The following is a 15,076-nucleotide window of genomic DNA, read 5'->3' as shown; positions in this document are numbered from 1 at the left end:
TACTGTAAAATTCCACTGTAACAAGCAGCACCACAAAAATTTATGAAAAAAAATTTTCTGCATCTTATAGATACGAAAACACATCCAGGTTGCAGACTTCTCATTTTTAGCCATAGAAGTTATAGCAGTCTTACAAAAATACCTAATAATTTCCTTTCAGAGTAATATTGGCATTTTCATTCATGAAAAACCATTCAGTGCTACCTAGTGCAGAGACTATACCTTGCAAGCCAGAGACTAACTGATATGTAGAATCCTTAGCTCAGAAATGAATTTTAGAATAGTAGTTTCTTTGTTGCATGGGTCTTTCATATATTTTCTTTATTTACTTTGCTGTAATAGTAAAAACGTGGCTGAGCTTTGAATATACAAGTACTTTCACCATCACTGAAGACTGGCTTCCATCAAAAATTTGAGAAGTAAATGTAAGAAAATTGCTTTGTTTTCCACTGTAAAATTTTATTTTGACATTTCTTCTTAGGATGACATAATTATACAATAAAAATAAATTATTTTGTCTATTTAGTAAATATAATCTCAAAAGTAATTAAGTACTCTCAAGTCTGCTGTAAAACATTAGGAACTGAAGGGCATAATATTTATAGCTTATTCATGTGACAACTACTTGATGCTCAATAGAGGGCCAATGCATTCTTGAAAGCACAATATTGAAGCACTGTATTTCAGTACAGCATTAAAAAAAAAGAATGCCTGATACTAGTTTATAAATCTGTATGTACTTAGTACATACATTAAAAACTGCCTGATTTACTAAATGCTATACAGAACAAAGATTTAAACCATCATTTTTGTGTGTGTGTGATACCATATTTCTGATTACTGAAAACCATTACTTTGGGCAAGAATTGAGTAACAGGTCACTAAAGGGTTAAAGTATAAAAAAATCTGGCTACCAGAAGGGACATCAATTTTTAAGATGTGAAATACACAAAAGTTTTATTTAAAAATTATCTGCTTTTCTACTTTAAAAACTGAAGCTGTGCAGAAGAGTATTATTTCAGACCAATATGGAAAAAGTATTATTTAAACCGCAAAGGGACAGTTGCACATAATGTCATGAACGGAACTTCAGCCTTCAGTAAAAAGGAAACAAAATTCACATTGTAATATGAACCTCTATCAAAGGTGGAAGAGAGACAAATATTACATGCTATCTAGACTGCCATGCCAAGAGGGCAAATTTAAGAAAGAATTTCCTGGTTTTGGAGTCCATAAGTCTACTCAGTAAAATCTTTTATTTTTTCTTTTTTTTCTGTGTTTGTGGTTTGACCTCTCCTGTTCTTCCAGGTCCTTTAGAAAATTTTATAAAAGGATATAAAACTGATGAAAACCCAGTCACATGGGCAAAGGCAAATATACTAAGCACTGAACATACTTAAAGTTTTAAAGCCAAAATTATTCACCCAGTAGTAATTTCTGTCCTGTATAGTGCAAAAGTCGATTCAATACTTGATGTAATAGTGAGGGAGAGCAGACCGCTTATCCTTAGTTTTCTAACAATATAAAGCAGTAGTGCTCCCATTTTAAGAACACATACTTCAGATTTCTAAGTCACAAGTCAGGAAAAAAATGTATAAATACATAAAATGGTAAGATTTTTACAAATTCATTAGGGAAAAGAGAGGATATTGTATTTCTGGTATAGCTTCTCAGCGAAGACTCTTAAAGCCCTGTTTATTTACCTACAGGCACTTTGATGTCAAAAAACCATTTAAACTTATTAAAACGGTTAGGGTATACATTTATCCATCAGCAATCCATGCACCAGACCTTGTTACCATATAAGGTATTATGACAGCATGATTTACTGCTTCATAATATATTTTAAAGTGGCTTTTCTATGTTTTGGCCACAATTTGTAAGGTATCATAAAGTCTGCAAGCTGGTGATATTTCATTTTACAATTTTTTAAGTTTCAGCAGACCAAACCAGTTAACAATATTTTAAATGGCATATTTCCACCTCTGCTCTGATCTAATAATAATAATAATTTAAAAAAATTACAAATGTTGGATCCACCTAAAGTAAGTTTAGTTTATAGTAGCTGTGGCTTGAGCTAAACCCTGTTTCATGACATCCACACTCTTTGTAGAGAGCAGAAGTTTATTTGTTGATTTTTTTCTTCTCCCTGTCATGGTCTTTGAGACCAGAACAGATGGATGTGCCTGTTTTGTTTTCTTGACCCTCTGAATGAGCAGATGTGCCAAAAGTCTGCAAAAAGCCAATGCCAGCACAACCATGCACAGCATAATATACAACAAAAGGTAAAGAAAACTTTTTAACCAAATCAGATTAAAAAAAAAAAAAAATTAAGCAATTTAAGTTCATGGAAAATGAACGGAGAATAAACTCAATCTTTTTCTCATTTCTGTGTCTGATTTTGATGTTCTTAGGATGTTGTTCTGTTTTAAACAGGTTGAACACAAGGTGACTGTCAAGGAAGTGCACTGTCTAGAGCACCCACTGGGACTATAGAACACTTCACCAGAGTATTAAAAAAGTCCTCATTTGAGATGGCACATCACAGCCTGTGAATTATACCTACAGTGCTAAAAGATGACAGTACTTCAGAGAAGAAAGAGGCTTCCTAAACATGACAGAAGTCTGAAAAACAATATTGTTTGAATGGTGTTAATGTTGCTACAGTACTCTGATAGCTTTGGCAAATCATTTTAGGCACTATAGCAGGGATCCAGTCAGAAGTAGCTGAGACAAGAATAAAATAAGAGCCATCGGAAATGCATTTCTTTTAGACAACAGAAAATTCTCCTGTGATTTGCTCTTTGAGACCACTGTAATGGAAAATTGTGTCCAATTTGTTTAGAATAGTGATATCTGAACAAATACAAATGTCCAATACTGCATTTCCATTGTATTTTACAACCAATACGACAAATCTTCTCTAATAGACAATAAAACAGAATAAATAAATGAACATTAAACACTGCTTTTAAAATTTTCACAGCCACACAGAAGTGCTTTTCAACACTCTGGACACAGATGGGTGAGATTCAGATTCTTTAAAGTGCCTAATTGAGGCCATCTGATAAAACTGTTCTGGCCAAAAGAATAATTCTAGACAACTTATAATACATATATACTGAACCTGAAACCAAGATGTGAATTTTCACTTGCTTTGAGAAAATTTTGTTTCATCACTTCTTCCTTAAATGATTGTTTTCAAACTGAGGGACCCAAAATCACAAACGTGTCTGTACAACACTTTATAATGACTGTCTCAATAATAGGCAATTTCTGAATATTTTTTCATTATTAATAATGTTATTAAACATAATAAAAACCAAGTGTTGGAACAATTCCTGTATAGGGGTAAATAAGCTCATAGCAAAATCAATGTCACAGGTATTTCACTTCACAGTATTTCAGGAATACAGTAAATTTAGTCTAGGAGGACTGCAGAAACAAATACAAGCAAATAGCAAAATCCCAGAAAGTCTTTGGTGTACAAGTCACCTACATTATCACAAGTGTTCATCAACTCTTGTTGCTCTTTGAGTGTTTGGCAATTGCTGAATCATTAAGGGTGCTCACTCCTACAGCAGATGGAACTACTACTGTTCAAAACCAAAAAAAAGTGGAGTGAAATTTACCACAGAGAAAACTGGTGTGGTTTTTGTAAAATATTCTACCGTTTTCCTCCTTCTGCTTGCAGCTTCATTTCACTAACAGCAACATTAGTAGAATCTTCCTTGGTGGCAGTTGTATTCAAAGGAACCATTTCTTTCATAAGTGCTAGAAATAAGTCACACAAAAAAGGTGATTAAGCATCTTCAGAGTCACACATTAAGTCAGTTAGACTCAGTGATCTTAGAGGTCTTTTAAAACCTATCATTCTCAGATTTGGCTAATTAACTGACCATTATTTTTTATTTAAAACATGTATTTCATTATATGATATTATAATTTATTCAGCAAGTAATATGGTGTTAATAAATATTCAATATTCATAAGGCTATGAATTGAGAGACTAACTTATTTTTCTAGAGAAATAGATTTTAATACTCTATAATACAGGCATAGCCAAGAGCTTTCTTATACACAAGAAATGTAGACTATGTTTTAAAAAATTGATTATTTCACTAAGATATGTTTTCCATTTATTTTTCCAGATTTTTTTGTTAAAATAAGACAAACCTCTCAAAAATTTGTGAAGGAATAACTTTACCAACAGCATGAACTTAAGTCACCAAGTGACACTGAACAGGCACTCACATAATGTCATATTGTTCATACACCTTCACAGCAGGGTAGACGTATAGTGCTTATTTCTAAATATATTATATTGCATCAAAATCCAGGCCATATAAATTGACAAAATGTCTTATAAAAACATGCTGAAGAAAAAGAAATCAAATATCTAAACATTTAGCAGAAGGTAGAAATTAAGGGAAGGAAAGTGGTTATCAGCTCATACAGCACACCCTTCTAATGGTGTTCTCTATAGCACAAGCATGTAAGAAGAGTGGTCCTACTGAATATCCAGAGCATAATTTTTAACAATCCAGTAAAACTGTAGCAGTACATAACCAAAAGTTATTCAATAAGGAGCAAGACTTCACAGTTTGGTTAGGAAGGGTGAGATGTTTTCACTTTCAGAAGAATGAAATCACTACATTTGGGACATTGGTATAACACTGAGTTTTAAGTTCTCAGCATAAAGTTTTCAGAATTGATCCAAAGCTCTGCTACTGTATGCTATGTCAGTGGTACCTCCTGACAGTATTCAGTATTCAAAGCAAGCTGAAAAATCAAAGTTCATTGCTTAACTAATTCAATTTGCATTTTTCTAAGCAAGGATGTCAAGTTTTCAGTCATTCCAAGTTCTTATGCTTAAGCAGCCTTAGGATTTGTTCTAGAAGGGTGTCCACGGCATAGTGATGTTGCAATGTCTTTTTACTTTTAAGTACATTACATTATTTATAAATGTCAATAAAAATAGTCTCAAAAATTTATGAAAAAGTGTACAGAGAGGGATAAAGACAGGCATCAGCAATACAGGGCAAGAGTTAATTGTTACCACAATAAAACCTACATTCAGGACAACCTGGTTTTATTCAGCTGTGGTATCAGTCATACTACATACCATGTTGACACAAGAGTGTTGTCTATCATGGCTTATGAAGCCCTGGAGCATAAATTCCCAACAACAATAGAAAGCCTCTAAGACATATGGTTTCTGGGAAACCATCCAGATTAAAACCTCAAAGTGATAAAATGTGCAAAGAGAAGGGGAGGACTCAATTCACAAAGTTAATGCAAAGCATGTGTAACTCTAGGGACTTTAATACTCAACATTTAAGGAAAATACAGTGGCCATAAAAACAGTTTCTGAGGATTATTCTTTAGATAACAACTAGTAGTGACTGGACCAATCATTTTGGTCTAATAATACTATAGACTGCAAACCACATCTAGTGAATGTTTCCTTGAATAAATTATTTTCTCACTTAAACGTCTCCATTTCCAAGAAAATGGGTACAGAAATAAAAACACGTTTCCTCAACATATTTTAAAATATGTTTGCAATGGAAAAGCTGTTATAATTGCAGAAATTATACCAGAAACAAAACACAATGTTGATGTTAATTACTTTCCTTTTAACTGCTTGCTGTGTTGTTTTTAGTAAATATACATATATGGAAACAGATTGTTGTTCTCTTCTTTATTTTCTCATACTATTTGTAATTTTTTCTCTAACCAATTTTAAACTTAAATCCCACGACCTCTCCCAAAGAAAAGTTAAATTATATCAAATGAGTCTGCTCTCCTTCCAAGTGCTCTCTACAAGTCATAGAAGACCCACATCGGGAAGGAAGTTTCTAGTACTAGTGATTGACTTTATAGTCTGTAAGGCTTCATGAATGGAATGGGGAAACATAAATCACAAAGGCTTGCAAAAAGCTCCAAAATGTAAATGAAAGAAAAAACATTCCATCCTTCTGTTTCTGAAGAAGGAGACAATTAATCACAGAAAATAGATGATGACATGTATAGGAAGATTTATTAAAAGCCACAGTAGGTTTGGGAGCAAAGATGTCAAATTATACTTCACTGTCAAAGTCTCAAATGATAATTAATTAATATCATTACTGAAATTAAAAGTTCATGATGTTTTTGTGACTATCATGACTGAAGTAGCTGACTTTTCATTTGCCACTCACTGAAAAATCTCCTTAATGCTAATACCACTGCAGAATTTTCATTGTCCTCAAGAACTATACCAACAACTTCAAAATACATATTTGACTGGTGGAAATCTGTTTCAGCATAAAATGACAATCAGTCACAAAACAAGTCTGTGTAGTAATCCACATATTTTAGTGCCATAAGCACTAAGTAGTGAATTGAATTACCACTGTCTTTTGTTAATCACTTATTTCTTTATCTTCAGAGAATTTAGTACTGAGTGCTGGTAAAAAACAGTTGAATCAGAGAATAAATATGCAGAACTGTTTCATCAGATTGGTATTCAGATCACATGGATCCTATTTCTCTTAAAAATGCCTAAAATTTATTAAAAAGTTCTAAAGCAACAAAGTCCTAGCTGTTTAATTTGGGTTCAGTAGTATAAAGACACTGTAATATTTTAGGAACATTTTTGCTGTATTTTTATATTTCAGTAAATTTTTGCAGTGAATCACTTATGGAATTCTTGAGATTGGAAGGGATTGCTGGGGGCTTTTTATCTGAACATGATGTGAGGCATTAGTTTCTTCTTTTCTATACCCAAAACAAGCTCAGCTGTACTTTGATTTGCAAGACTTTGACAGGAATGAGGTTTGGGAAAACAGAAAAACCAACTCTGAGTCAAGGTAAAATGTTGCTGAAGTACAGATGATACAGAGATATTTGGTCCTATGCTTTATTCCCACTATTGTTATTCAGTATGCTCTGCAAAAAGATACTAACCCCAACCCATACATTCTGAAAGGAAGATAAACCAACTACCTTTAACCTCATCAGATCAGCTCAGGACTTACTGGTGAGCAGTAATGTACCACAGCACTCGTTCTAAGATGCAATGCTTTCAATGCAATGAAGCCTGAAATAGGACTTACCACCACACAGAATGCAACTTTCTAAATAGGTTCCCAGAACAGAAACTGGCTATATTGAAAAGAAATGGAAGGTGATACCCTTCTGAAGAGAAGTACTTTGATACCCATGCATTGATAGGCTCAAAAAAAAAAAAAAAAAACCTTAAAAACCTATTTTTGACACTCATGCAAAGGTGTGCCTACGTGCCCAATCAAAATCTAATATGTCCTATGCTTTATTTCCCACCTGTATGGGAGATCCCATGACTTCACGTGAACACAAATTGTATACACACAAGGGGATAGATAAAAAAAAGTTAAAAACACTGTTGAAGTAGAATTAGTGAATTCAGCTTTCACTGTGAAAATGCTACATATGCATAAGACTAACTGATGCACATGTAAGATCTTGGAAAGAATCCATGTTTGAGGATATCTCTCTGGTCCCTCAGAAGATACACAGCTTACACAAGTATGACTCGTTATGCAGAGATTCACAATTCAAGGGCAGCCCTTTTCTTTGGCATAGGTTTGGGTAACAAACAAAATATATCATATGTCCCAGTCAAAAAAATCCAAATAACTATCAGTGGGATGTAATTAAGTACTTCCTAGGCAAAGACATCCAGCACCTAAAACTAAAACACAGAAGAATACTTAAGATAGTTCTAGCACTTCTTTTTTAAAAAGTAATGTCTCAACCTTCCAAGTACAAAAAAGATTTTAGAAGAAAAAGATATGTTACCTGTAGATTTTTTTTCTGTGATATAATACTTACAACCTGAACTTGAAAGCACTGAGCTGCGCAAAAAACTGTTTTGAGTTCGCCAGCTAGAAGAGTGAGCAGCCACTTCTATATCAGAAATTTCAGCATTCCTTTTCACATCCTATGGGAACCAAATAAAAATAGTTTTATCTGTTACTGTCAAGCAGCTGAAAACTTTAACAAAAAGCACACAGTAGCACACATACAGGCACACGCTGTGATTTCACACACACTGGAAAAGACTAATTTGAATTCTCTGAATTCTCAGTATTGCAGTTAGGTTCAAATTAATTTGCTTACAAATTTTATCCCCATTTCACCACTATAAAACATCTGCAAAATCTGCTTTGCCTTGAAAAAAGCGCTGGCAGCATTGCAAGTCTTTGTCACTACAGCAAGATTTAAAAATGCTCTTTCCTGTTCACATCACGTACACAGTTCAGGACATACCATATCAGCAGGGCAGACATCAGTGAATGATGACTTTCTCATCAATGAATGGTTCATATTAATCCACTGAAGTTCCACAGGTAGTAATAAATATAAATCTATTTTCTCTGCCACTGAGGAAACTTAAAGTTCATTGATTTCTCATATCAAAATACCTAAAGGTGCTTTTGAACTTTTTTGTTAAACCATTAAATAAAGCCTGAAATACAATTTTACTATTTATGGCTAAACCCATACAGCATAGCTTCCTGGTCAAGAAAGTCCTTTGGTCTATAAGGTAAAAAAGAGAAGATAAATTTTAAAAGGTCATTTAAACAAAAATCCTGAAAAATCTCTATTAGCTCTGCAGCAAGTAGTCCCCAATTACAACACCATCCAAAATAAGACAAGAAGCTTGGCTTGGTATCCAAATTACTCAGTTTCTTGAAATGAGAAGAGGTAATGAATAAATGCATCAGTTCATAAAACACACAATTTTACTGCTTAATTTTTATCATAAACAGCCTCAGGGGATTTTTTTAAAACATCTTGTAATTTATCATTCAAGCTGATACTAAGATTTGAAAAGTAAACAGAAAAAAAATAAAATTCTACATTAACGTAGAGATACAATGAGCTTTTGTTCCATCATTGAAGAAGGATTTACTCCTGTTAAGACTAATGGGAATTATACATATTAATCCCCTTATGTGCTGATGAGAGACTTAATACCCAACATGTTCATAGCACAATAACAATTTTTAAAGAATAAAAAAAGTTTTTGTCTTTCCATTCTGCTTCCAGAAATGCTTTAAAAGAAGAGCTTTTAAACAAGAAAGGTGCTTCTACCAGTATCTGCAATACAAAATGGCTTTCTCTTTACAGAAATATTAATGCATAAAATGTGCCTTTTGTCATGTGCTTCATTGACAATTACCTCTGTATGTTGTGTTTGAGTAGATGGTCAATTGTCCGTGGCAGGGAAGCATTCCTAAAATATTTCTTTCCTACATCAAAATATTTATGTCTAGTTTTCTGTTTTGATTTTGCTTCTGTTGCTATTTTCTTTTAATACCTTATATTTATGGGGGTTTTCCCCTAGTTTCATCTTTATCAACTATTATTTGTCCCTTTCTTAGTTGTAAAATCAAGACTGTTGTGCCTGATGGTATTCTGCCAGCCTATGGCCTACCTTTATTACTGGAAATCTTCGATTTTAACACATACAAATAGAAATTATGATTTTTCTGAGCTTCTAAGCAACAGGCATTTTAAAGCCATCTGATGAAACTACAAAAGAGTGAGAAGACTGACTCGTGGCAAAAGAAATCATAAGAAAGAAAGAAAGAAAAAAAACTGCTTTTAGAGGAACATTCAACTTTGGTTTAATTTTTCCTCCTTAAAATGAAAAAAAGCTGAGACACAAGATTAGATAATGCCTGTGTGAGATCAATGTTGGCAAGCAAGCTGAAACAAGTGTATTATAAGAAAGGCTAGAAAGAAAAACATAACAGAGGAGAAAGATTAATTTCAGAAGTAATTTCACATAAAATGATCAATGTAAAAATTTTATAGGAAACATGGATTTTTTTATCACCTATCCAATATCTGTCTACTTTGTATAGCAGGGGCACTATGTACACAGCATGAACCAAAAATATCAGAAAGAATCAACTCTGATGTCCTCAAACTTACACTCTTCCAGCAATCAATTTTAGAGACTCCCAACTGACCAACAGTGAAATAAAAAAGAAAAATAAAATTAAAAAGGCATTTGAGTTAGTTTCAAAGGCGGGTAAGAAAGGCAAGCATTAAAAAGGTTTTTTTTTTTAGTCTAAGCTAGCCTGATCACTGAAATCAGATTAGCACCCGTCTGTTACTTGCTTTTGAACATTCTGTTCTATTTGCAACAGCCGTGACAGCGAAGTGTACTGTATGTCATGCAAAAACCCAATTAGGCCTGACTAAATGGAAGCCATTAAATGCTCTCGGTTGTCTAAAGAAAGAGAATTGTTTTGGAATGAGCTTTGTACTGAATTCTGATTATTGAGTTCAAATCACACAAGCTCAATAAGTTCAGTCAGCTTAGTGCAATGTTATGTTCTACTGTCAGCTGATTGCATTCCACTTAGCTTTTCAATGTTTTCCAAATTTCAGTAGCTAGTGATTTAGTAATGCTTGTGTGGAGGGAAGAGAAATTCAAGAGACTGAATATTATCATCATCAGCAAAAGACTGATTGCACCTGTTTCCTCCTTTCAATTTTTTCTTACAGAAGATCAAGATGGCTTTTTCAAGTAACTTAATACCATATATATTGGTATATGCATACCAATATATCTTACAATAGCAACTGACTAAGCTAAAATATCCTGTATTTATTTTACCTTTTCCACTTTTTAAAAGACATACTGTAAGTACATCCACATTTTTAAAGAAGGAAGACAGTTACAGATAAGTTGGGGAACACAAACAAGTTTTTGATAGTGTGTGATCTTTGATTTGAGCTCAATTGCTTAGAGACACAGGTATGATTCATTGCCAAAGAAACTGATTTGATTGAGATATGCAGCAGAAATACTAGTATGATTCTTCAGGTCTGATAACTTATCTTAATCACTTCCATTAGAAATTGTAGTTCTGCTGAAGTAAGCTGCTATCACAATGACAGTGATACGACAATGAACAAGCTAATAAGGAAAAGAAAGCATGTTAATAATTGGAAAGTTGAACTCATTACAGGCAAAGTTTCTAAAGAAGAGCACTGGATTTGTATTGTAGGGAGTTAGTTATTCATGCTTAGCACTGCTATAAGTCCAGTGATTGACCTTTAGCAAATCACTTCCCTTCTGTTTGCCTGGATTTCATTTATGTATGAAAGAGACATCATACAGAATCATTTGCAAAGAATGCAAATATCTACTACTAAAAAATTACTGAAAAATGTGTGACCTTTTTATAGAGGAAACAGGTTTCGATATCTTTTACTTGAAAGGACAAAAGAATATTGAACAAAACAATTAAAAATTGCTCTAGACAGCAATTTGACAAAGCAGGTAAACACCCCAGAGTAGTAAGACACAGTAGGATACCTTTCTGTGAAAGTTGAAAGATTTTTGGAAAGTATCCATGGCACTTACAATGAAGGCAATCCTTAACTGATCAAATTTCCTGCCATGTCAATATATCTGCCATGCAGATAGCCATGGCAGCTATCTGAAACAGAGACATTCATGCATGATTTCTGTCTGTGTTTGTACTAGGAGTTAAGAAGGTAAGGTTATATTGCTGATTGAAAGTAATTGGGACACAAAAGTGGAGTACACACACGTACCTTGACTTGCCTGACTCTTTGTTTCGAATCTTCCAGCTGTTGCTGCAAAGAACTCACTATGTCTTTATACTTCAAATACCTCTCCTCAATCATCTCCCTTCGGCAATGGGACTCCTAGAAATGCATTTAAAGATTTAGATGATTTCATAACATGAAAAGTAGCTAGAAATTCTGACTTCTGTAAACACAGGTATCATCAAGGATTTTCACCACAGCAAGAACCAATTAACTTTCAGAGACTGAACTACAGGGGCCATACAAAAGCACAATGTTCTGTACAGAAAAATAATGTTAAAATGCATGTAGATTAAAATAGAAATGGCCTTATCTTTAACTGGTGAATGACTTCTTGTAACCCTTTCCAAACTTCAGCAATATCATACCTTCTAATAAAAATTCCGTGATGGTGAAAAATTAATTACAACACTACAGAAACAAGCACTTGAAGAAAATAAAGTTCTAAGGAAATGGAAAAAACAGTATTTTCAATAAGGAAACATAATGCTTCTCACTGAACTAGCTAATGATTCACTTGAATTAACAACCTCCTAGACAACCTGAGAGGTTTATCAAAACTTACTTCCTCTTTCCTTCTCCCTTCCTATGAAAACATTGAGGAAGAACTTGCTAGCTATTGTACAAAAAAACCCCAATCTGTTATTTGTAAGTAGAAACAATAATGAAGCTCCAAACTGACATCCTTCTCAAAGCTAAGGCATAAAGCTTAGCTCTCCTGAATAATAAATTATTTCTTAAACAAAACACTGTGTTGACAGGGACTCATCTTCAGAAAATCATCTTTAAGAATGATGAAGAAGGGCAGAGCCCAACTGAAACCAAAGATCTTGCATTCCAATCTCACAAATAAATTATAATTATTTGGCTAAATTATAATTGCAGATGTCTGCTGAGAACAAAATTTTTCTTTTAGTAGAAACAGAAGGTAAACACAAACCTCTGTCAGAGCAAAAAAGCTCATCTGGAATGTGAAATTAAAACGATACATCTCAACAGTATTGTTCATAAAAAACTCAAACATTTTAACCAGTACTTGCATGACCAAATCTGTTGATGATGACAGCAATAAAATGGTGTAGAATTATTAACTGATGACCTCACGCAGGAACAAAAAATAAACATTGCTCCAAACAAGTACATTGTGAAATATTTATGAAAACCACAGATTAAGAAATGTTACATATCAAATAAAATACAAATCATTATGTATGTGTTGATCTGTGGTTTAATACTGATTTAGAATTTATATTGTGCAAGGAAGTTACAAATTCTTTTTTATTAAACCACCCATTTCATAAATGGAAAGTAACTATGGTACAGGGGTTTAGCCATTTAGCCACGGAAAAGGTAATCTGAGCCTTATCACTCTTGATAGTATGTCACCGGTACTGTCAATATGTCCTACTGTGTCCAAACACATCTTGATTGGATAGTGGTGCTGAGAAAATAAGTGACAAGTATCGTCATTATGTCAAAAACAAAACAAAAAGTTTGAAGATCATCTATCTTCATTCATTAAGTTAAATATTGAAACAACTGGCATAATTTATTTAATTATAAAACTTCCATTTTTTAACATGTAATATCAGAATTTACCAACTAATAATATTCTGAAACAGTAATTAACACATGACCTATGTTTGCTTACATTATGGAACAGTGTTAATAATTAGAACTAAATTTATAATTTCCATATAAACATGAAAATAAATTTCAGTATATTTCTGTCTATATAATATGTAAATATGCAACCATAAATATCTTATTGAACAACTTATCTGTACATTCATAGAGAATATTAATTAACCAAAATCTTTTAGAAGTACTGAGAGAGTCAAATAAAATCTTTCTCACTGCAGTATCTTTGCAATCTTCTAACAGGCTCAGTTTCTCAGGCACAGATTCCAGGTGGTTTAAAGCTACACGGGTACTCTAAAGAATAGAACACAAGTTAAAACATTAAAAACTAACCCATTCTTTCAGCCATCTCACACATTAAAAACCCCAGTCTTATGAACCTACTAGTTCAAGCTTCCTCAGCCAGGGTGTTCACTTGCCCTAAAGCTCAATCACATGTAGCTGTGGGACTCACTGAAGCAGCCATGTCAGAGGCTCCAGCCAGCCAGGCCTGCTGATGGGAGATTCTGTGATTCTATGATTTTTTTTTTTTAATAAAAATATATGCAGTGAGCACTTAGCTAAATTTAGAACAATCAAATTTCCTATTTTCAGATTAGTCATATGGTACGTGCTACTGAAGAATGAATTACCACTCTAGGGAGTGTTGAGGCTGGACTCAACAATAAGATTTCACATTCACACCCATCAGGCAAAAAAATGGAGTCTATTGCAAACTGCAAAGAACTGAAGAAAATAAATAAAATGGTTTTGGTTTTGTGTGCAGATGAAGCTGGTTGATCACGCACAAAGAACATTCATGTCCCACAGGCCAGATGCCTCTGCAGCTTCACAAAGACTGCCCTTCTATTATTTGCTGAAGAGCAAGTAAAACCAGAACTGTTTGTACTTTCTTAACAACAGTTAGTATTTCCTCCACAATTCTAAAAATCACGCTTCTTTGATAAAGTTCTGCTAGTCTGGTATTCAATCTACCAATAATGGGCTTAATTAACCATATTACTGCCTTGGTACTTTAAAGCAAACTCTTAAAACAAATAAAATCCATCAATTCTGAAATTAAATATTACATTGTAAAGCCTGTGCAAACCAAGTTAACTTGCCCTTAACTACAAAAGCTCTGTTACTAGTTCTGGAAAATGTCAACCTGATCACCATGAAAAACATTCCATTTAGATCCCAGACTTAAGACTTGAAGAGACTAAAAGTTTCAGTCACAACAGGAGAAGAAAAATCAATGGGAACCTCTCTGCACAAAGGGCATCAACTTCAAAAAGCTGGAGACTAGGAGTGAGGAGTGGAAAATCAGAAATGAACAAGGTAACCTAAATGAAGACACACCATCTGTTTAAAAGCAATTATGTCTGCCTTGTTAGTTCCAGACATTCTGGTTTTAAGGTTTTAAGCAATAACAAACAAAGGTCAAATTTCATAAACAATGGGATTCATGTGCAGCTAACTTAGACTGAACTTGTAGTCAATATTCAGTACCAATAAACGAAATTAGGTAGAGGATATGAGACTTGTTCTTCTGTTTCTGCAATCATATGTATGCAAAAAATATTATGCATATAGATATATTTCTCTATCTATTTACCTACCCTGTTCTAATACAGATGACCTGTGATCTGTTCTCATCAAAAAAGGAACTCAGGCCCTAGGTGTTAGCTTATGCCTTAAGCCATCCCATTTTTCAATTCCTTCTCTAATTTCAATGCCAAGACCTCATGTCAACACTGTCTGTAAATGGATTTAAGGAAGATGTTAATCATCTGTTCTTCCAAAGTGTCTCCTAAACGTATCCCCTCTATTT

At 33.7% G+C, this 15,076-nt stretch overlaps 1 protein-coding gene across 3 annotated transcripts in view; it reads right to left on the bottom strand.

Annotated features, from left to right (window-relative positions):
• Positions 1-203: 203 nt before the first annotated feature.
• CEP128 (centrosomal protein 128) overlaps positions 204-15,076 on the bottom strand; it is a 92,062-nt gene continuing 77,189 nt past the window's right edge. For all 3 annotated transcript variants that reach the window (XM_083863238.1, XM_083863237.1, XM_083863239.1), the window contains 4 exons: positions 13,480-13,557; positions 11,608-11,721; positions 7,858-7,966; positions 204-3,774 (listed from right to left, as the gene is read on the bottom strand). In XM_083863238.1, coding sequence (XP_083719364.1) covers positions 3,668-3,774; positions 7,858-7,966; positions 11,608-11,721; positions 13,480-13,557 — 408 coding nt within the window. In that variant the 3' untranslated portion in view covers positions 204-3,667. The remainder of the gene's footprint in view (positions 3,775-7,857; positions 7,967-11,607; positions 11,722-13,479; positions 13,558-15,076) is intronic.

The sequence above is a fragment of the Zosterops lateralis genome (genome assembly GCF_965231275.1).
Source record: "Zosterops lateralis genome assembly, chromosome: 6".
NCBI lineage: Eukaryota > Metazoa > Chordata > Aves > Passeriformes > Zosteropidae > Zosterops > Zosterops lateralis.
The sequence above is the reverse complement of the archived record's forward strand: the minus strand, read 5'-3'. Positions and strand labels throughout refer to the sequence as shown.